The sequence below is a fragment of the Protopterus annectens genome, chromosome 6.part0 (genome assembly GCF_019279795.1).
Source record: "Protopterus annectens isolate FY-2018-M chromosome 6.part0, PAN1.0, whole genome shotgun sequence".
NCBI classification, from domain to species: Eukaryota; Metazoa; Chordata; order Ceratodontiformes; family Protopteridae; genus Protopterus; species Protopterus annectens.
In genome coordinates, this window is record NC_056737.1 from 1,355,073,266 (window position 1) to 1,355,096,019 (window position 22,754).

At 40.4% G+C, this 22,754-nt stretch overlaps 1 protein-coding gene across 2 annotated transcripts in view; it reads right to left on the reverse strand.

Annotated features, from left to right (window-relative positions):
* MYLK (myosin light chain kinase) overlaps nucleotides 1–22,754 on the reverse strand; it is a 2,381,262-nt gene that overhangs the window by 2,141,707 nt on the left and 216,801 nt on the right. For both annotated transcript variants that reach the window (XM_044074915.1, XM_044074916.1), the window contains exon 2: nucleotides 22,070–22,247. In XM_044074915.1, the coding sequence (XP_043930850.1) occupies nucleotides 22,070–22,234 (165 nt within the window). In that variant the 5' untranslated portion in view covers nucleotides 22,235–22,247. The remainder of the gene's footprint in view (nucleotides 1–22,069; nucleotides 22,248–22,754) is intronic.

A 22,754-nucleotide genomic window follows, 5' to 3' on the forward strand; every position in this document is an offset into this window, starting at 1 on the left:
TAAAAATAAATGCAAACAAAATAATTAGAATACATAAGTATATACTGAAAGTAATCATGGCTCCACCAGTTTATTCTATATTGCAGAACTTACGAACAAATCTGGAAAAAATTGTCTGCAAAGTAAACTAACAAAATTTGTATCCCATATTCTGTTACATATTGAAAATAAAAGTCCAGCCTTTTTACATTATTTAGTGTCTTTATTAACCAATCTAATTTTCAAAATGCCAGCAACAGAAGATGGATGGTTTAGTAGTTGAGAAAATTGTGGATGCAGTGTGCAAAGTCAGCAATTACTTAACACGTAGGAAGAACTCGGCAGCAGAAGCTTTAACTGGACTTACATTAAAAAGCACATCACTGAACTTTAGGTTTAACAATATAACAGCCAAGATAATGCCCCCCGTTTAAGGTATATCTATATTGCCCTGTGATTCAAAATGTCTTGGGGCACTGTAGAAGCCTCATCTTGGAAAGCTTCTGCATTGTACAAAGTCTTTCTAATCCTTAGATTGCTCTACTGCTGAGGTTTTCCCTTCACAGGGGTCTTAGTGAGGACAGTGGTCTCACATGTGAAGTCACCTGCTAATGTGGCAATCCGGAGGAGTGGTTAAATCTTAATTAGCAACATGCTCTCTCAGCTCCAGATTTGCTCAGCTGAGTAAAATTTTGCTCTAGCAGGAAAAAGTGAATGATGTCAAAAGGCAGAGTTCACTCATTCACTCCCATAAGGCTAATCATGGTGCAGGAAAGTTTGATGAAACCAAAAGGGTGAGGGTATATGTCAGAGTGTGTGTGAGGGTGCCTTTACTGACGTGATGTATGGCCTACTACGGAGAACACCAACGCTGTCAGGTCTGACAGCACAGTCTGATTCAAAGATATGGTAATGAGTTAATAAGGAGGTCTTTCTCATTGTAGCTATACCATGTTTCTGAACTGGAATTTCTGTCATGCAGATTGACCAATCTTCATTAGGCAATTAGCACAGGCAGAGAGAAGGTCTCTAAATCCCAGTGTCTGCATATTACAGCATGGAACTTTTTGGTTCAATGACAAATTCTGAAAACTTCAGATTTCACAGTGCTGCACTTACATGCATTCAAACATAAATTTACCATTTCTACATTTTAATATTCATTTTCCAAATAGCATATATGGGTAGACCATCAGGCATTCCTACCATTTTTCTATATAAATCAGTTTCACCTTTAACTAAAGAAATCTGCTAGAAAAAAAACAGGAAGTATGTATTGCATGGGTGGAACAGCTAGGTGTGATGACATCTGCCAAATCTTAATTATTTTGCAGAATGACTCAAGTGCACATATACACTTACTTAACCTCAGGTTCTCCATGTTATATGCATAGAATCTTCTCTGGTCTTTAAATTCACAAACTGCTCCAAGCTAGTGAATCCTGCTCCGATTTGAGCAGCAAGTCTTCTCACATGCCCAATAACCACAGAAGCAGAGACCAATCAGAACCAGTTCTCAATTATGTCAGGGATTCATTTAGTGCATCATTCCACAGATGAAAATGTATATTTTAAGTGACTTTTAAGTCTGGTTGTGAGTAAAGTTTTTTCTCTGAATTTCTGCTTATAGAGCTGGCAAAATCTAGTCAAATGCACATCTCAGCCTTTTTGAGATGGGTTTATCTCAAGCTTTTCTACTGACCTTCAGAGCAGTTCTTTAACAGAGCATAAACAATGACACTTGGACTGTGTCATCTTTCATTTTCTTCATCCCTTCCTTCAAAGTCTGGGCACCCCTCTGACAAGTCATTATATGAAGTGTAAAAACATTGCAAACTCAATTCCACATGTCAGTTTTCAAATTCCACATTAAACAAAATCCATTCTCAGGCAACAGTATGTCTAGAATATAATAATCTCAATTTCTCAATGGTTGCATGAGTATTGGCAGAATTAACTGTAGAGACATCCATCTACAAATCAACATCGGAAACATTTTTCCAGAAAAGAGTCTCAGCCAACATGCATACTTGACCATGGAGTAGTGGGTTATTCCAAGGAGAAAAAAGTATATTCTGTGGTGATTACCTGCTTGACATCCATCACATATTTGTTCTTCCTCTTTCATATTCTGAACCATGCCACACCTGTATAATGAGCTAGATGCAACCTTTAGCATTACAGAATGGTCTTTTAGAGGGATTATCACTCTAGACATCACAATACACACAAATGTATGATTTGTATTAACCTTATGTAGTAATATCACAAAACTCTTAGCTTGGTTATGGTAAGTCATCCTCATATGCCATGTTCATGCACTTGTGAAAGACTTGCATTTCCTGAAATTCCAGTGATTAAGTTACCTGATCTCAATGGTGCAGTTTCCGTACCACCTGGTGTGATTAAGAATGCTGTTGTCTGTTCTGAAATAAGCATTCTACTTAGTATAGTAACATGAGTTTTTTCTCATCTAGAAATTATTTTACACGTGTATGCAGTAAGTGGGATCGCCTAATAATGTTCTTTTGGAAAATCCATTCATGGAAATAAGTTTCTTTTTCTGATCTATTATATGTAGGAAAAAAAAAAACATTACATGCCAACAATAAATTAAATGGAACTGGGATACCTGCTGCTTATATGATTAAATTATACTATATTTTAGAAGAAAGCATGCACAAATATAAATTCAGCTAAATAATTCCTTTGAGACACTTTGACCTAAAACATTCACACTGTAGCCATACACCATAACATATAGCTTAAACATTTAAATCAGTTATGAATTTTGCTCCATTATTCAAGAAGGGAACCCTGAAAGTACTGTTAAGTAATGTGGGTCATGCAGAAGGACCCTCGTTCCACTCAATACAGTTGTAACCAGTCTGTAGATCACAGATCAAGGTTTTGTATGGTCCCTGTATAGTTACGCAAGTAAACTTACCATAATAGTAAAAAGTTAATTCATGCAGGAGCCTTATAGGTTCATAGGTTGGTACTAGGCTATCAGCCCTAGGGCATGTACAAGCCTAGCCATAACAATTCCCTGGCTATTTCCTCCCACAATATTTACTTCCCTGGACTCCTGTCTAGTAGGGCGACTGACGTGATCCCCGGGGTAAATTTCCTATCTTCCATCCAGTCGTCAAGGTTCCTTTTGAAGAGGGCAAGGAGGTGCTCTGCTTGACATGTATGGGCAGTCTATTCCAGAGTATGGGGAGTCTCTAGGTCAGGAACCTATCTCTTCAGCATGTTTTGTTCATTGTGATAACAAGGTTTAGGTCCCTGGAGCATGTGGTTCTGATGGATTGGGATTTCTTTAAGTGTAGCATGTTCAACAGCTCTGGGTTTGACATGGCCTTGTATGTTAAGCAGAAATCGCCTCTGAGTAGACGATATGCCACAGATTATAGCTGGAGTTTTTTTTAGCTGGTCAGCATAGGGCATCTGCTTTAGGCCTATGATTCTTTTGGTGAGGTGTTTCTGTGGCCTTTCCAGTTGTTGCAGATGTCTTGTGAGGTACATACCAAATGGGGCGTTGTACTCTATCATGGGTCTAATGAGGGCTGAGTACAGTGGGACAATGACCTCCTTTTTTCTGGATGAAAAGCCCTTAGTGATGAGGTGTGCCACATAGAAGGATTTCTTGACTGTTGTGGAGATGTGGTTATCAAAGGTAAGACCACTGTCCACCTGTGTTCCTAAGACTCGTATCACACTTTCGGTGTTTAGTGTACTGCCACCTATGTGGTAATTCATAGGTGCATGGTTTTTCCCAAGGGAGATAACTATACACTTCTTGGCATTGAGCTTGAGCCCATGGCTCTGGCACCAAGCATCTGTTTTCGTAAGGCCCTTTTGTAGAATATCCACATCATTTGGGGATTCAATAACGACTCCCAGTTTGCAGTCATTTGTGAACTTTGTTAGCCAGAGTCACTTAGTGTTGGCCTGTACTTCAGAGAAGTAGATGCCAAACAAGAGCGGTCCCAGGACTGAACCCTGAGGTAGTTCACTTGTCTGGAGCGGGATTTGGAGTCGGCTACTTTTACAGTGTGGGTTCTGTCAGTAAACCAGTTAGCAACCCATTGAGTGATGTAGGGATTTATGCCGAGCTTAGTACGTTTATCTATGATTCCAGAATGTTGGATAGTGTCGAAGGCCTTGGTGAGGTCCAGATAGGCTGTGTGGACTGCCTTACCTCATCCACGGCTCTAGAGACAGATTCAAAGTAGTAAATCAGGTTCAGAAGACACGATCGGCCCTTCATGAACCCAAACTGGGTGGGGTCCAGTGTTTGAAGGTTGCCAATGTCTTTGTTTATAGGTTCCATGATAATACCTTCCATGGCCTTGCAGATCAGGCTCGTTAGACTGTTAGGACGGTAGTTCCCAGGATCCAAGGTGGATCCCCCCTTGTGGAGTGGGATAACTGTGCGCCACTCAGTGGGCATGAAGCCTGAAGTGAGGCTATGATTAAACATGACACTTGGGTGAGATGCCAGTTCATTTTGTAGTTCATGTAGTACACAGCCCAGGATGTCGTCTGGTCCCATGGATGCTGTATTCTTAGCTTTGGAGAGTGCAGTTTTTACCTGTGTGGCAGTGGTTACCGGAATTTGACAATCTTTCGGTATTGAGATGGGCCTTTTAGGGGGTGAGAGGGGGGTGAATCTGGCACTGAATCGATCTGCCAGGATATTGGTAATGTCCTTGGGATCAGTATATTTAATGCCATTCTGTTGTAGCTCAGAGCATATCTGAGCATTGCTATTTAGATTCTTGACATAGCTATACAGGTTATACCCTGCTAAGGACATAACAGCAGGCCAGCTTCCAAAGCTTCAGGGCACCTTCCATGTGCTCAGACCATTATGCAGCTCAAGCTGAACTGCCTAAAACAGGTTTGAGCACCAAAACATTCAGAGCTTTCATGCAAACTGACTCAGGAAGCCTATGCCCTGAGAGGACCCAGCTAGGAGTAAAAATATGTGTGTGTGTGTGTGTGTGTGTGTGTGTGTGTGTGTGTGTGTGTGTGTGTGTGTGTGTGTGTGTGTGTGCGTGTGTGCGTGTGTACACAAACTACAAGAAAAACGTAGCTAACCTAGAGTTTTCACTGTGTGATGCCTTAAACCTCCTGTAAAACAGGCCCATGAGAAATATGTAAATGGCCCCTTAAAGACATCAAATCTTTCAGCTATATGGCTTCTGAATATCCATGACTTTTTACTTTTTCTTTTTAAGCCTTTATGGATACATTCAGGCCAGTAAAGCTCAACCCCACTAGCTGTGGATATGCATGTTTTGGCCTTCTTATGACCTCTTCAACACAACATAAGTGGACTGTTCGTCTATATTTTAGAAACACAGGGTCTTTAAACCCAGCTGATGTCCATAACCATTAATCTGTCTATAAAATATCCCAACTATCATCCGAACTAAAGAGTAAAAAGGTCACACAGACAAACCAATTAGTAAAAAAACAAGAAAAACGTAACCAAGCTAGAGTTTTCACTGTGGTACCTTAAACCTCCTCCGCCTATAAAGCCAAACCCCACTACATGGCGGAGCCACCTATGTCCACAGCTAGTGGGGTTTGGCTACATTGGCCTGAATGTATCCATAAAGACTTAAAGAAAAAGTAAAAAGTCTGGACATTCAGAAACCATATAGCTGAAACGCTCAATGTCTTTAAGGGGTCATTTTGCATATATCCCATACGCCTCTATTACAGGAAATTTAAGGTATCACACAGTGAAAACTCTAGCTTAGCTAAGTTTTTTGTGTAGTTTTTTAACACTTGTTTTTTCTGTGTGAGCTTTTTACATTTTGGTTTGGATGTATATATACGTACATGCATACATGCATTGCATACAAACATATATACACACAAACTTGCAAAAAGTACAGTTGTGTACACTTACCATAAATGTAGATGTTTGAGTGTATTCACTGTTGCAGTCATCACACTTGGGTTATCTGCCTGCAGGTAGCCCTCAGTCAGCCTGAATACCAGTCTTGTGATTTCTGCGTCGAATGCTGTCGCCTCTTCCATGATGTCAGGTCGTCAGGGGTATAAAACATGCAGCCGCCATTACAGTTTTTCTTGGCCCAGATATCTGGAGCCCCCAAAACAGGAAGCTATTACATGGTCTGGAACACCTCCAGTTGTTGTTGTTGTGTGTTTTGGCTTTTTCCGGTTAGGGGTCGCCACAGCGGAACTCCGGTCCGCTAAAGATTGGCAGTAGATTTTTATGTGCCGAGTTGCCAGCCCTGATGCACAACCTTCAACTAAGGTACGCCCATTCACGCATGTCTCCACACAGAAGACGCTTTAGCTGAGAATCGAACAGGACAACGTCTTACTGTGAGGTGACAGCACCACCGCTGCAGTTAGTGCCTCCAGTAAAAAGTAAATACCCCTGCCATAAAAGATGGCCATAAAGAGGATAGGTAGAAAGGATATGGAAAGCCAGGGGGCTGGAGGGTGGGAAACCAAGACTACAACAGTGAATACACTCAAACATCTACATTTATGGTAAGTGTACACGACTGTACTATGTTCTTCATGTTTCACTGCTGCAGCCATCACACTTGGATTGATTCCCAAAGTTGAGGAAGGGTGGAGACAGTCAAGAAGTGTTAGGGCTGGCTAACAGGCCTTCTAAGACTCCTGAAGCAAATCCAGCTCTGGATTTAATAAAAATAGGTAAGTGGTAATGCTTGGTGAAGGTGTGTACAGAATTCCAGGTTGCAGCTTCCAGGATGTCCCTGGTAGGGACTCCCCTGGGAATTGCTGTAGAGGTTGAAGTAGCTCTAGTGGAATGAGTTCTGATCCCCAGGGGTAGGTTTTCCATGGTGCTTGTAGCAGAAATGGATGCAGTGTGCTATCCATTTGGAAATGGTTTGCTTTGAAATGGCCTTGCCCTCTGTCCCTGTAGCAAAGCTGACTAGCAGCTGGTCAGATTTTCTGAAAGGCTTAATCCTGTCCAGGTAGAACCTGCACTGTCTGTGCACGTCCAAAGAGTGCAGGATCCTTTCCCCTTTATTCTGAGGATTAGAGAAGAAGGCTGTCAAATGGATGGCTTGGTTTAAAGCCACACTAGATACCACCTTGGGCATAAAGGAAGGGTTAGTCCTGAGGGATACGCTGTCAGCATGGAAAATAATGAAGGGTTCCACCACCATTAGTGCCTGTAACTCAGACACTCTTCTTGCTGAAGTAATAGTTAGAAGTAAGGCTGTTTTCCAAGAGAGGAATTTTAACTCTGCTGAAGTAGCAGGTTCAAAAGGCGGAATTGTGAGCTTCTCCAGTACAAAGTCAAGGTCCCAGGCCGGGGTAGGAACTCTCCTAGGGGGCCTTTAATTGTTAGCTCCTCTCAGGAACTGTTTGATGTTAGGGTGAGAAAAGAGAGGAGGCTCAGTATTATAATGAGCTGAGATGGCAGAGGCATGAATCTTTAATGGATGAGAAGGATAAGCCTCTGTGGAGCAGCTCTGCTAGGTAATCGAGGATTTGAGCCAAGTTGGGCAAAGTTGTGTCCTTCCCTAGGGACTGACTCCAAGAACAATATCTTTTCCACTTTTCAGCATAGGATTTCCTAGTACTAGGCCTTCTGGCTTCAAGGATGATGTCCTGCACCTGTTTGTTAAGGGATGCTGGTGGTGTATTCAGGAGATAAGCCAGGCTGCAAGGTTTAGGGTTTGTAGCTGTGGATGCAAAATCTGTCCCTCCTGCTGAGATAGCAGGGAAGGTGTCTGATCCAAGTGCCAGGGTAGCACTGCTATCAGACTGCGTAGGAGTGGGTACCAGTGCTGGTGTGGCCAATCTGGTGCAATAAGGACTGCCCCTGACCTGTCCTGTTTGGTCTTGAGTAGTACTTTTGAGAGGAGGGGCAGAGGAGGAAAGGCATAAATTGAGAGGATTTCCCCAAGTAAAAGATATGGCATCCACCCTCCAGACTCTGCTGTGAGGGTTCCTGATGCAAAATTTGTTCAATTGGTGGTTCTGGGTGGAGGCAAAAAGGTCCACCTCTGGTGTTCCCCACCTCTGGGTTAGAAGTTTGAATGAGTTGGGTTCCAGTTTCCACTCATGAGGGAAAAGAAGATTTCTGCTCAAGTCATCTGACAGTGAATTTTGCTTGCCTGGCATGAATTGAGCTTGTAGGTGCACTCAGATGCTCAAGGCTGTGTTCCACAGAGCCATGGCTAACCTGCAGAGTGGGTAAGAATGAGTTCCCCCCTGCTCGTTCATGTACCACATAACTGTGGTGTTGTCTGTCTTTAACAGGAGCTGTCCTGGAAGGATAAGGTATTTGAAGACTGTCAGAGCATTTTGTGCAGCTAGCATCTCTTTTTGATTGATATGCAGGGGAATTTGTTCTTGGCTCCATCTGCCCTGAATGTAATTGTCTGCCATGTGAGCCCCCCATGCAGAGTCTGATGGGTCTGTTGTCAGGGTTTGGGTGGCGAGGTGTTGAGTGGAAGGAAGTCCCTTGTTGTGGTTGTATGCTTCTGCCCACCAAAGGAACTCTGCCCTTAGACAAGGTATGATAGGAATCACGGTTTCCAGGTCCTGGGAATGTTGACACCAGAGATTTTTTAAATACCATTGAAGTTTCCTCATATGCAGTCTTGCATATGGAATTAGCAGAATGCATGAGGCCATGAACCTCAGGGCTTGCAGTATTTTCCTTGCAGATAGCTGGGTTTTGTTGGCCATTAGTTTGAAATAGTTTGTCAAATGGACCTGCTTTTCTGGAGTGAGGAATGCCATCTGGGAAGTTGTGTTCAAGCTTGCTCCCAGGAATACAATTTGTTGGCTGGGCACCAGTTGTGATTTCTTTTCATTGATAGCGTATCCCAGTGAAGTTAGAAGTCTTTTTACAAATGTCAGGTGCTGATGTAGCAATTCCTGACTGTCAGCCTGAATCAGGTAATCATCCAAGTATGGGTAGAGGTGAATATTTCTCTGCCTGCAGTAAGCAATGACTGGAGCCAGGCATTTTGTGAATACTCAGAGTGCAGTAAATAAGCCAAAGGGAAGTGCAGAGAACTGATAGTGCATGGAGCCTGCCCTGAAATGTAGATATTTCCTGAAAGACCCCCTTATGGGGATGTGCAGATAAGCTTCTTTCAAGTCTAGGGTGACTAACCAGGCATCCTCGGCTAGCATAGGAAGAAGCTGTTGCAGTATAAGCATTTTGAATTTTGGGACCACCAGAAAGGTGTTGAGGATTGATAGATCCAGGATAGGGCGCCAAGAGCTCTCTTTTCTGGTCACCACGAACAGTCTGGAGTAGAAACCCTGTCCCCTTTGTTCTACTGGGACAGGTTGAATAACCCTTATATGGATAAGGGAAAGTATTTGCTTTTGAGCCTCTGCCCACTGGTTTGGAGGGAGGTCTGGCAACCCACTTGGTGTTGGCAGTGAGTGGAAGTAGAATCTGTATCCCTGGGATGCAATGTTTAGAACCCATCAGTCCCGAGTAATGAGCATCCAGTTGTTTGCATGAAGGGCGAGTTTTCCTCCTAGGGGCACAAGTACTTCAGCATGGCTGGGAAGGATAATTGGAAAGTCATTTTGAACTTTTTCCATAAGGGGGTGGCTTACCACTCCCTGGCTTTGAGGTGGTAATGCTCCATTGTTTAGATCTCTGCATACCCTGTAGTCTTAGTGGTCTGTTTCCCCTGGGTTTGGACTGAGAAGGCCTGTAAGGGACTGGAAAGGACCAGTTTTTTGAAGGCCAATGCCTACTGAATCTAGGTGGCTGTACTTGTAAGAAATCTTTGACAGTTTGCATAGATTTATTTATTTATTGACATTTGTTGACCGGGAAAGTTCACTGGGTTGGGGACCCATTTTCAATGGGGGCCTGGGGAGAAAAGCTCCGCAATTAAGAATACAAGTAAAATAAGTAAAGTAAAAAACTTTATATAAATAAAAAACAATAGTAAGCAGAGGTTTAAGGTTTTACAGATGTAGTTTGAAGAGAAAGAATTTAAAAACATTTATATACAATGTACAACTTATTAATATGAATTAAAAACCTTAGGTAGCCATTGGTATTGTAGTACAAGGAAATTGAGGCATTTCCTTCGGTATCTCATGACACAAATAAGTAAAACTCATGGTGGTAGAAGATAGCAGTGATAGAGCTAATACTATCAGGGTAGGCTTTTTTTTTTTATTATGGAGCTGGGTAGGCTTTTTTTTTTATTATGGAGCTGGGTAGGCTTTTTTTTTTTTATTATGGAGCTGGGTAGGCTTTTTTTTTTTTTATTATGGAGCTGGCTTACAATTTAAGTAGCCCTGGTTTATTGTGGTTTTATTGATTGACATTGGCATTCATAGTTGTCAAGGAGATATGTTTTTAATATTACTTTGAATTTCTTTATGCAGTCTATTTGGGTAATATGGGAGGGTAGGGAGTTCCAGTTTTTAGCAATGCTATGTGAAAATAGACATTGCCCAGCTCTTTTATTTGGCTTGGTTACATTTAGAAGTGATTTACTGGAAGATCAAAAGTGCGTGCAGGGACATAACTTAGAAGTATTGATGACAGTGCTGGACAGTGATTTGGTGTATAAATTAGTTTGTGGGCTAGCATTAGTGGGGTATAGCAAAGATAATTAGAGAAATCCAACCAGTTCAGTTCATTTATTGCTTGGCAATGGTGTGAATGGTTTGGCTTTCCTAAGGCAAATTTTTCTATTTTATAGTAGCTGGACTGGAGCTTGCTGAGAGACAAGTTAAGGTTAGTAAAGATGGTGCTACCATAGAGTAAGGTAGGGATTAGTAAGGTGCTTGCTAGCTTTGTTTTGGTGTCATCGTCCATGTAAAGCTTATGGCAACAGAGTTTGCCAAGTTTAGTGTGTTTTCTTTATTGTGTTGAGGATATGTGCGTTTCAAAAGTGAGTTTATTATCAATTGTAATGCCCAGTAGTTTGGCAGATTTTACTATTTCTATTTAGCTTTTTCTTTCATCTTTTTAAGAACTTCTTCTGCTTTAGTGCCAAACAAATGCTCCTGATTAAAGTGAGCATCTAGTAATTTTGCTTTGACATGGTCAGGCAAGATTTGTTCCTTTAGCCAAGCATGCCTTCTCAGTACAGATCCCCTGACAGCAGCCCTGCAAGATGCTTCTAGGGCATCAAACCCCCACTGCAAAATATGTTTACCAATTTGGTTTGCAAAATGCATTAACTCTTGTAAATCTTTATTTACTGCACAATCTGGAAGTAACACCATTTTTTGTTTAATTAGTTCCAGAATATGTTGCTGGTACGTCAACATGTGAAGTTGGCAATTCGAAGCCCTGATGGCAAGAGTTGCAGAGGTATGTACCTTCTTACCCCATCTGTCTAAAGCTCTAGAATCCCTGTCTAAAGGCTGTAGTAGCCTTAATGCTTTTAGGCACCTGGGAAATGGTCTCTGGATCCGCAGTAGGATTCTTAGAGAAATTTGTAAGAGTCGGGTACTCTGCAGTACCTGTCAGGTTTTCTAGGAGCTGGTGGTAAAGTGTCAGGAGTAAGACTGGACTCCAAGAAGACATCTACAATATCCAGGACAGGGGGTATAGCTAGAGGCCTGTGCTGAGGCAAATCTAAAAATTCCCAGAATCTGTTTTTGGACTGAGGATAGTCCTGGCATTCCCAGCGGAAATGCTCTCTTAAGGTATGCAAGGTTTCACCAAAAGAAAAATCTTCTGGAGGGGAGGCAAAGGGAATGGATTCCTCTGCATCTGAATCCTCATAGGTAAACAATGGTATGTTCTGGTAATCAGAAGGGTCAGAGTCAGACTCCTGATCTGTAGAATCAGAAGGAAATTCACTTCTTTGTCTTTTGGCAGGGGAAGGCTGGCTTCCCCTAATTAGAGTAATAAGGTCTTCAATCATTCTAAGCATTTGTTTTGTGGCATGGGAGCTTGAGCATGGGCTTTGGACGTCGGTTTTCTAGGCGTAGTGTGAACTCTGGGCCTAAGAAACTCAGTAGTTTTAGTAGGAAATGAGGTTTAATATGAATATCGGTAGGTTGGAATACACCCTCAGAAGCCGGTGCCTGCACAGCAGCTCCAGACCCATCCAAGGTAGAGACACCCGCAGATTCCATAGTCGAAGAAGCATCTCGCTGCATACCGGACTCCAAATGGGTCTCAGTAGAGGCCTGCAAATCTGTAGAAGTGGGCATCAGGGGTTGCAAAGGCGCCTTACTGATTATCGGTGGACTGGCGACTAGCTTAACGGAAGCTTCATCGGCAGTTTTTGACCTATGCAGTCTGCCTCTGTGCATTTTCAGAAGATAGGTAGTCGGATGGCTTACTGAAGCCATTTCGGAATACAGAGAATGAGAGTGAAAGAATTTAGCTACAAAAATAGCCTGACGACGAATGGTTCAGGCATTAAACAAGGCAAAAAACTGACAGCTAGGGACTTCATGTTCTGGGTCTAAACAGGTGACGCAGTAAGAATGAAAATCTCTGAGGTATTTGCTTTCCACAGGCAAGACAACTGTTAATTTTTTCTGACATCGTTTAGAGCAAGAAAAAGGAATCCCCAACTGGGTACTTAGCTTTAGAAGACTTCAGGTCTGAAATTCGAAAAAACGAAAATTTCAGGTAGCAGCCGACTGGCACTTGCAAACTGCTTCTGCTTCAGGCTCCTTCTCTGCAAGAAATACTGATGTAATGACATCATGGAAGAGGCGACGGCATCCGACACAGAAATCCCAAATCTGATATACGGGCCAACTGAGGGCTTCCTGCAGGCAGATAACCCAAGTGTGATGACTGCAACAGTGAAACACAAAGAACATAAACATACTCAAAAAGCTAAGGGGTGGAAGGAAGGCATGGCTACTGTAGCATTGATCTTTTGAACTTTCTACTGTTATGATATGTTTTACTTGCTCATCTCTTCTATGTTCATCATACTGATCGCTGCTGCAGTAGTCTTAGCTATATGGGTAGATTATCATAGGTACTACATTTGGGAGGTGGAAGACGAAGAATCCAGGAACCACTGGAGAATGGTCCTATCAAAGCCCAATATAGGCCTTCAGAAAGAATCAAACTTTTAGTGCTTTGTAAATGTACAGAGGACCAAGTTGCTGTTTTCAGAATCCAACCCTTTCCAAAAAGCCACCAATGAAGACAAAGCCTTAGTAGAGTGAGCCTTGACCACACCTACAATAAATTTGTTGTGGTGAGAACAAAAGGCAATAGCAAGAGGCAATCATTTGGAAACAGTCTGTTTAGACACAGATGGTACAGTGTTACTTTCCCAAAAAATGGATAACTGATATGAAGATTTGAAAGATTTTTTCTGTCAAGATGGTACCAGAGTTGGCTGTGGACATCCAAGATATGGAGTATCCTTTCTCCCTCATTTTGGGGTTCAAGAAAGAAAAGGGGAGATGGACAGTTTTAGTTAAAAATAAACTCTGATACCACTTAAGGCATAAAAGTATTACTTATCACAGAAATCCTGCCCTTGTGGAAAATAAGGTAGGGCTGACTCACCATAAGAGCTTACAACTCAGATACCCTTCTTGCAGAGGTCACTGCAACCAATAAAAAGTTTTCTGTTAAGAACCTCAAATCAGCCAGATAATCTGGTTCATATGGAGCATGTGTTAGTTTCTCTAACACAAAATTATGATCCCACTGAGGGGCCACTGGTTTACTTGGAGGACTTTTATGCAAACCCCTTCCAAGAATATTTTGACATTAAGACTGCCTTGAAAGATTAGGATCCATGGGCAGACATGCTGGAATGGCCGATAAATGAACCTTGAGAGAGGAGAAAGAAAGACCATAGTATAACGGCTCACACAAATACTGTAAAGCCATAAAAACACTAGCCCTGAGTGGGTGATGGTTATGTTGTTGGTGCCAACTAGACAGCCTTTTCCATTTGCTAATACATGATCTTCTAGAAGCAGGCTATCTTGCCTCTGTTAGTATATGCTGCACATCCTCAGTAAACATGTGCCTAAAGGGAATTAAGACCATCATCCTGGCAGTCAGATGAAGTTGACTGGGGGTTGGGCTGTATGAAACAGCCCTGTTCTTGTGTGAATAGATCCACTTTGTGAGGAAGCCTGTGGTAATTGCCCCTGGCAATTTCCAAAAGAGAGAACCATTCTTGCCTGGGTCAGAAGGGAATCACAACTATGATCTTGGATGATTCTTTCTTGAATTTATAGAAGTACCCTGGATATCAGTGGAAAGGAATATAGGACAATTCCTGTCTAAGGAAATGAAAAGGCATCCATCTTCCAGGTCTCCTTGCATGGAGTCCTAGAGCAGAATTTTGCCAGCTCATTGTTCAGGGAGGAAGCAATGAGGTCTACTTGTGGAACTTCCCAAAGAGGAATCAAATCTTGGAAGACCCCTGATCTAGTAACCCATTTGTGAGGGTCTATCTTTGTCATACTCAGGTTGTCTGTCACACAATTTTGCTTGGACAGGATGCAGGATAGAATGAGACTGTGCTGTAAAACTATATCCCAAACTAACATGGCAAGTTTGCAGAAAAGGGTAAGACCTGGTTCTCTCCTAGCTTATTGGTGTATCACATGACTTTGTACTGTCTGTAACAACCTGAGGTGGCTCAGGGGTCCAAAGATTATTCAGAGAGTTGTGTGCCTTGATTACAGAAGGTATCCCTTTTAAATGTATGTGCTTGTGCCTGTCTGTGTCCCAAACACCTTACACTTTTACTCCTCTTGATACTCCTCACCAAGCAAATTCCAAAGCATCTGTGGTGGCTAACTGCTTTGGAGTTGGGGGGGGGGGGGGGTTTAGTGATTTCTCTTCTGACAAATCCAAGAACTAGGATTTGATAAGATAGTGGGTGCTACTGCTGGGACCAAAGAAACTGCACATACTACTGTATCAAATTTATGTGGGGTCAGGGATATTATGATAATCAGGGATGTCAGGAAACCCAAAATCCTGAGCTATTCTCTTGCAAAGACTGAAGTCTAACTGCAAAACCTTAAAACAGATCTAGATTTAGATCTATGTTTTTCCTTAGGAAGAAAAGCTCTTTGAACAGTGGTGTCTAGCAGACACCCCAGGAACACAATCCTGTGTGATGAGTTAAAAAAAAAAAAAAAAAAAAAGACTTCTTTCATAGGTTCATAGTTTATTACTAAGCTAACTGCCCTTGCGAGCCATTTTAAGCTTAGCCAGTTATCCCTTGTGAGACTCAAACCCTGTACCTTGGGTTTGTAAGGCAAACACCTTAGCCATTAAGCCACCCTCCCAACCTAATGAACTTCATAGATTAGTACTATGCTAACTGCCCTTGCGAGCCATTTTAAGCATAGCCAATTATCCCTTGTGAGACTCAAACCCTGCACTTTGCATTTATAAGGCAAACACCTTAACCATTAGGCCACCCTCCCAACCTGAATGCTCTCTTGGAATCCAAACTTGTGTAAGAGATCTCTCACCCAAGAGAGACTCCTGACACTTTGAAAAGGACTTTGCTAAAATAAGTAAGTCATTTAAATATGGAAAAATATGGATACACCACAGCCTGCAATGAGCTATAATTGGAGTTAGACACTTTGTGAACACTTTTGGTGCAGTGGATAGCCCAAAGGGCAAGTCAGAGAACTTATATGATCCAGCCACACATAACCTTAAGAAATACATGATGTCTGGATGAATAACAATGTGACAAGAACATTTTTAATATAGTGTTACAAGAAAAATTAAATAAGGAAGAAGTTGCAAAGTGCCAGCATTCTGAATGTTGGTACCATCACAGCTTGGTCTAAGAAAGATACAGAACTGGTCTCCAGGCATTTTCTTTCTTTGGCACCAAAATTCCCTTGAATAAAAACTTTTTCAAACTGGATAGGAGGAAATGTCTCTATTACTCCCAGAGACAGCACATATTGAAAGACAGGGGGAAATAGGTCTGGAGGATAAGGATCTGTTGCCAACAAGAGAAATGGAGATTCAGACATTCTGGAAGGGAAAAAAAAAAAAAAAAGACTGCTAGGATGGGGGTGCGGGACATGGTCCCTTAAAAAGTCATTCTGACTTAGACAGTCCTTTGTTTTGGAGGGTGCCTGCCTTCTTTTTGGAATCTCCTTGCCATTGATTCTTAAACATCCGTTTACCAGCATTATGCTGAAACTGTTTATTTTGTTTCTTGCCAAAACTGGAAGAGGAGGTACAGAATCACTAGCAAAATTTGGTAAAGGAGGGCAGAAAAACAGAGATTCGCAAAATCAGTTTACCTCTCGCATCACATTTTTTGATAACCTCTGCAGAAGTGTCCAAAAACTAACCCTGTCCAAAGGAGGATTTAAAATCTAATGTTTAACATCTTCTGGGAGGTTCTGAGAATGCAGCCAGGCAAACCTCCTCAAAAAGTACCAGTTGCCATGGCCGTAGAAGACAGAGTCATAAGCACACTTTAAACAATGAATTATGACCTGTGAAATGGAAGAAACTAAGCCACTTAAAGCAGAATTTTCCTCAGAAGAAAAAAACTGCAGACAAAACAATCATACTATCACAAATTAGTCAGAATAAGCATTAATACAGGAGCCAGATAATTTAAAATTCTGAAAATTAAAGTTGCTGAAGCATACACTTTTTCCCCATATTTATCAATAATTTTACTATCCTTGCCAGCAAGCGAAGGATTACAATTACCCAAATGTTTATCAGCAGTGGGATTAACTAAAGCTACAGCTGCCGGGTCAGGTTTGGGATGAGTGTATAAAAACTTAAAAGACTGAGGAACTGTATACAATCCATTTCCCCTTTTAAGAGCAGCAGGCTAATTATCAGGGAAATTACAAAGACATCCTTAAATGCTGACAACACAGGAGGAATGGGGGAAGGCTCTGGAAATTCCATTTGTAATAGCTCATACTATTTTCTGAGGGACTGAGAAGCCTCAGTGCTCTCCCACTATAGGCAGTGGTACATTCTGGAAACCGTCTCAGAGAAAGAGAATCAGATATAATTATCTCCTCTGGATTTCTCAAAAAAACTGAAGAGAAAACCCTGCATTTGTCCTTAAACGTCCTATCCAAATTCAGAATCTTGAATCTTTTTAGGAAAATGAGCATCTCTTTTTTACAAAAAGAATCATCGACAGCCTGGATTAAACACTGAAACAAACCTAATAAACTACTCCTGTCCAGGGAAATTTGAGGGGGAGCAGATGCACCTTTAGTTTTCTTCTTCTGACAGGAAAACTGGGACCAACATGGGGTGTTAATGGCAACAGCAGCTTCCCTGTTTAGTCAGAATGTTGTGCCATCCATGGGGAAGACTTCCCTTCTCTCTTTCCCACGACTGGCAAGAGTGGATCTCCCTTGCCCACTAAGGAGACTCCAACAGCCGCAGAGGATGTGGCTGAAGCCCAGTCCATAGTGGCTGTTAAGTAGGACACAAGAGGGATCCAGGATAAAAGATCAATGGTCTGAGGAACAGCTCTGGCCACAGCACAGCCACCAAACAACGGCTGAGGCAAAATGCTAGCCTGCTGTGGTGACAAAGGATATTTGCTTATCTTTTTCTTCTTGTGATTGGAAGGAAGACTGACCATGGTACTAGTAGGTTTGTTCCATGGTCAAGTTGAAAATGGTGCCTCTTTCCTAGAGAAAACAGGCAGCACAAGCCAGTAAAAAATTAAAGTTCTAAATAGTCACTTTTTCTACAGCAAAATGCATTTTAATATCCATTGTCAGCCCTGAAAAGTAAAATAAACACATTTTCCAGTAAAAAATAGTTTTAAACTGTTTTTAACAACTTTCTAAATGGGACTTCTCTTTTCTTATTTCAGCTTAAAGTACAGTTAAGTGTCAAGACAGACCATTAAAACAAACTACCAGAAGATATAAAGTACAATCAAACAATGCATTTTAAATGTACTTCCCCAAAGGAACTTTTCTGCTCAGTACAAGCTGACCGATCCTAAAATGCCTGCAGAGGAGTACTCTCTTCAGTGGCAGGACAGCTCCAAAGATCTTAGCAGGCAAAACTGGCTTTTTAGACAGCTCAGCTTGAACAACTTAATAGTTTGAATGCATTTAAGGTGCCCTGAAGCTTTGGAAACTGGCCAGCTGTTATATCCTTACCAGGATATAACCCATGTAACCAAGGCTTCTGCAACAGTGATCAATATGATGAACATCTACAATTTCCCTTTATTCAGAGCTACACACCTATCTACCCCCATAGCAAGAAGGATGTGGTGAACATGTGGTGAACCTAAGGCAAGGCGTTGATTTTACAAGTACACTGATACAAACGTCCATAAAATGTCATATCACAAACTTCAGCCCTGACCACCCTGTCTTCATATAGTAGGTAGCTTTATGCATGCACTCCTCTCTAAACCGGTATCAAAAGACAACGACTCTTAATAAGTGGAGTTCAGTAGTGCTACTGAAACTATGGGACAGATTCTAAAATAGTTGCGGTCAGTTTAAGTGACTTATTCAGAAGTAAGCCTGCTCAGATTCTGAGAGACTTGTTTTTTGCGTAAGTGACTTACTTAGATGTTATTCTTCGCTATAAAGCACGCTTACATGGGGGGACAGATTCCAAAAGATTTGCTTTCAGAAAATGTTGCTTACACTGAGAGAAAGTCTTTTTGAATTTGGGCAGGCTTGCACCAAAATAAGCCACTTACATGCAGTGCAAATCTTTTAGAATCTGGCCTTCTACTTCTTCGCATTAACCTTTTAGCATACTGCTTTACTTCCTGCACTTCTGCATTCCTGAAGCCAGCATTCCAAACAGTGAATTTCACCAAACAGTGCATGGCAGAATTCCCATTCTGGAACCTTTCCCAAACAGAACCTGCATACATAACTTACCAAGGCCACTAGAAAAAAAAAAAAGCTTTAAAACTGCTTATTAATCAAAGGTCAAAGTATATCCACAAAATGTGATTTAGGTGTAAAATGCCAGAACAAGTATTTTCACATATTTCTGTCATCAGTAAGTGAGTAATCATAAACACTATTTTCTATCACCTTCAGCACAGTTATATGTCTTCAGTATGTCTGGCCTTGAGAAAATGCAAGGTTTGCCATGACTTTGTTAATGCTGAGGTAAACCAATTTGGAATCAAATTCTGTTTAGTCTTCATTTTTGTCATGTCACCCCAGTAGTTTCACAGGGCATACTTTTTTAGCATACCTAAAACATACACACTTAAATGGTATAATTTAATGAGGACTAGCTAAAGGAGTGTCTATACTAAATTCTAGTACAAATCCAGTCAAAAGTGACTTGTCAAAAAACTAGTTTAAGACAAATATAAAACTGTACAACTCAAGACAAATCGGTCTTTTCTATTATAAGGCATCACTCATCTCTTTATTGACTTGCTTCTTCTGATCTGCCAAACATTTATTCTGGCAAGAATTTGAAAATATTTTTATCCTTTTGAAAGTGAAAACATGTTGGAAGGATTTAGATACTGGTAGAATCAAACTCTTTCCACTGCTTAAACATGGAGGATGTCTGGGATAATTTGGAGTAAAGGAGCACACAGATAAAGGGAATATTTGTCCTTTTCTACAACACCTTTTATATAAACAGAAACAAAAAATAAAGTCTTCATAATGGAAATGGAATGCTACATTCTGGGTAAGGAATGTTCATACAGATTTTTACTTTTTTGTGCTGGAGCTGACAACAAATGGCTTAACATTTCAGCAGCACTTTAAATATATTTGCACTGCAAAACTAAACAATATATTTTTCCAAGATTAGGTACCTGCATGCCATGTAGAAAGCGAGACATCTATTTACAATTTCAGCTTTCAACATAGCAGCATATGTAAGCAGTAAAATCAGTTTGTTCATCACAAGGACTTGACTCAAAAAAACTGGACAGTTCCTCTCACAAAATATTCAACTTGTACACAAAGAAAAACTTTGCATTTATACCTTATATGGAATAAAATATCAGTTGTGTTTTTAACAGGGTAAGCAACAAGTGTGCTGGCAAAACTGCGAAGGAGGAAAGGAAGCTGTTTCTTGGTTGCACAATAAACACTTGAAATGAGCTTGGGAAATTTGCTTTGCAAATGCAAGGAAGGGATTTTGAAAAGCATTACTATTGCTGATCTTAAAGGATTTTCTAGAGTCATATACTTAGATAAATATGGCTGTAATCATATTTATTATGGCAGTTAATTGGTTTTGAAATATGTCAGTAGGTTAGAATGCACTGCACCGTTCCTGAACACAATATAATCCATGTACATACTTACTGGTCTTAGTACACATTCATAGTAGTGCAACAGCAATTACATATTTTATTTTTATTGCTGTATTTAGCTTAGCAAACACTATTTAATTGGTTGCTAGCATTTCTTTTTTTTTTTTTTTTTTTTTTTTGAGTCATACAAGCTTCCATATCCGTTTAGTCGTTCAGGTTTATTATTCTTTGAAGGCTTCTGCACTGTGCCTTTTTTTTTTTTTTTTTTACCTACAGCAACTTCCTTGTATAACACATGGACTCATTTCCCAGACTTTAACAAGATCAGCTATGTAGTGCAGAAAAATCTGAGTGGTTACCTAACACTACAAAAGTCTTTAAGTGAACCCCTGCAATTCATGGCACAAAAACAGCACTCAAGTTTAAGACAGAACAAATATGCTACTTTCTGTACTACAGTAGAGTCGATTATCCGAACGCCAATTATCCAAAATGTTACTTATCAGAATCAACCTTCCAAAGTTTTTGGGTAGGAAAAATCTTATCGTCTGAATATGTAAACATTATACATATTCACTTGAGCATGTTTTTTTAGCTTGTAGCCAGCTCGTGTATAAAAAATATTCTTTATTGTTCACTGGACTCACGGAATGGTTGAAAAGTGTATTCCTGCTTGCAGAAAAAAAAAACTAAATTTTAGAAGTTTTTAAATCAGGTTCAATTATATGTTTGATTATCCGAACAGTTTGACTATTCGAACTACCCTAGCTTCCAATTAGTTTGGATAATCGAGACTCTACTGTAACACACTCAAAAACTGGGTACCACTTTTTTAGGTCCACTTGTACAAGAACTATATTTATAATGATGCAGAATTATTATAATAAAACTTCAAGACAATCCACCGGGAAGCAAAAATAATTACTATCATGCTTAATACAACTGATGGGTAAGTCTGTGAAAAATTAATGTAGGCCCCTTCCTGGATGACACTACCACTGATCAACGCATAAAGTGATGGATGGCTTGGTTCTTCTGACTGCTAAGAGCTGAAAGATATCTCTATCTTCACCAAGTGTAGCTACATGAACGATTTAGAAAGATAACTACTGAAACTGGAGGTAAACAATTCCATATGTCCAAGGAAGCAGACCTAGAATTAACTGAGCTCTCGATGTAAGTAAAGCACAGATGCACTGAGACTCAACAAATCCTACTAGGATAAAAACACATTTTGGTCAATCTGAGTAACACTAACAGGAAATTACACTTGTGTAAGAATCGAGACAGAAACTCAACAAAATATTCAGCTTAAACACAAAGAAAACTTTGCATTGTGGTCTTATATGGAATAACATCTCAGATGTTTTTGTAACAAGGTAAGCAATAGAAAACAGAATTGCAAAACTGTGAAGGGGTACAGAGAATTTTAACTTACTCCAAGAACACTGAGTAACAAGAGTTAAAGTGAACATAAGTTAAAGTGAACATAAGCCCCTGGAACTATTACCTGCAACTGCCACAACTTAACACAGAGAAAACTCATTAAACTGTAAGATAGTTAATGAATGGAACTGTATTCCTACGTCTCTTACTTCTTTATTCAGCATCATCTTAGTCAAACATGGTTCAGACATGAAAAAAGTGACCAAAAATGACACCATTCACAGAGCTATATGGTCGTTTTACTTAATTATAACTCATACGTACTGCCAAAAAGCAACATACAATCCCACATCAGCATGACCAGAATAATAAGTTAGCTCTTAGGTTTAACTGGAAGTGTGGCTAGTGTACAGGTTTCTTGAAATACTGTTTTTTTTATACATGAAGTACTTTCATTTTGTACATTTCTGGGCATTACTAACACTTGCCTTTCCTTCAAAACGAGCTGTTCCTCCCAGTGGAATGCGAATGTTTCGTGGAGGGAGAGTGAATGCTGGAGGTTCAGAAGGTAAAGAGCTTTTTAGGCCACTCCTGTCCAGTGTTAATGAAGTCTTGGAAATCCGAGTGGTGGATACAACTTGTACATCTCCCATGGTTAACGCTTTCCTAATATAAACAAAATAATAAGCAGTCTGTCACTACAAGATACATCTTTAGTGAGATAAGGCACAGTAGATATAACCTAGATAATTATCTTAGTAACGAACAAAAATAAAGGACTCCTTCCACTGAAAGTACTGCCAAAAAAATCCAAATAGTAAATCCAAAAGTAAGGCAAGTACTACCACGCTGTATATGAGGCAACTTCACTTTATTAAAACAATAAAAGCAGTATTATTGATACTGCTTTTATTGTTTTAATAAAGTGAAGTTGCTTCATATACAGCGTGTTAGTACTTACCTTACTTTTGGATTTAGATAATTATCTTTACCAGATGTGATGGTGTCCAGTGCTTTAATATTTAAAAACAAGGAACTACAACCTTTCAACTGGTAGTAATAATTGTACTATGATTATATAATTGTATCATAATGTTACTGCTAATTTAGAAAAAAGGTAAAAAGGTAGAAAGATTTACAAAAAGTGCAAGCACAGCAGAGTAAATGAACACA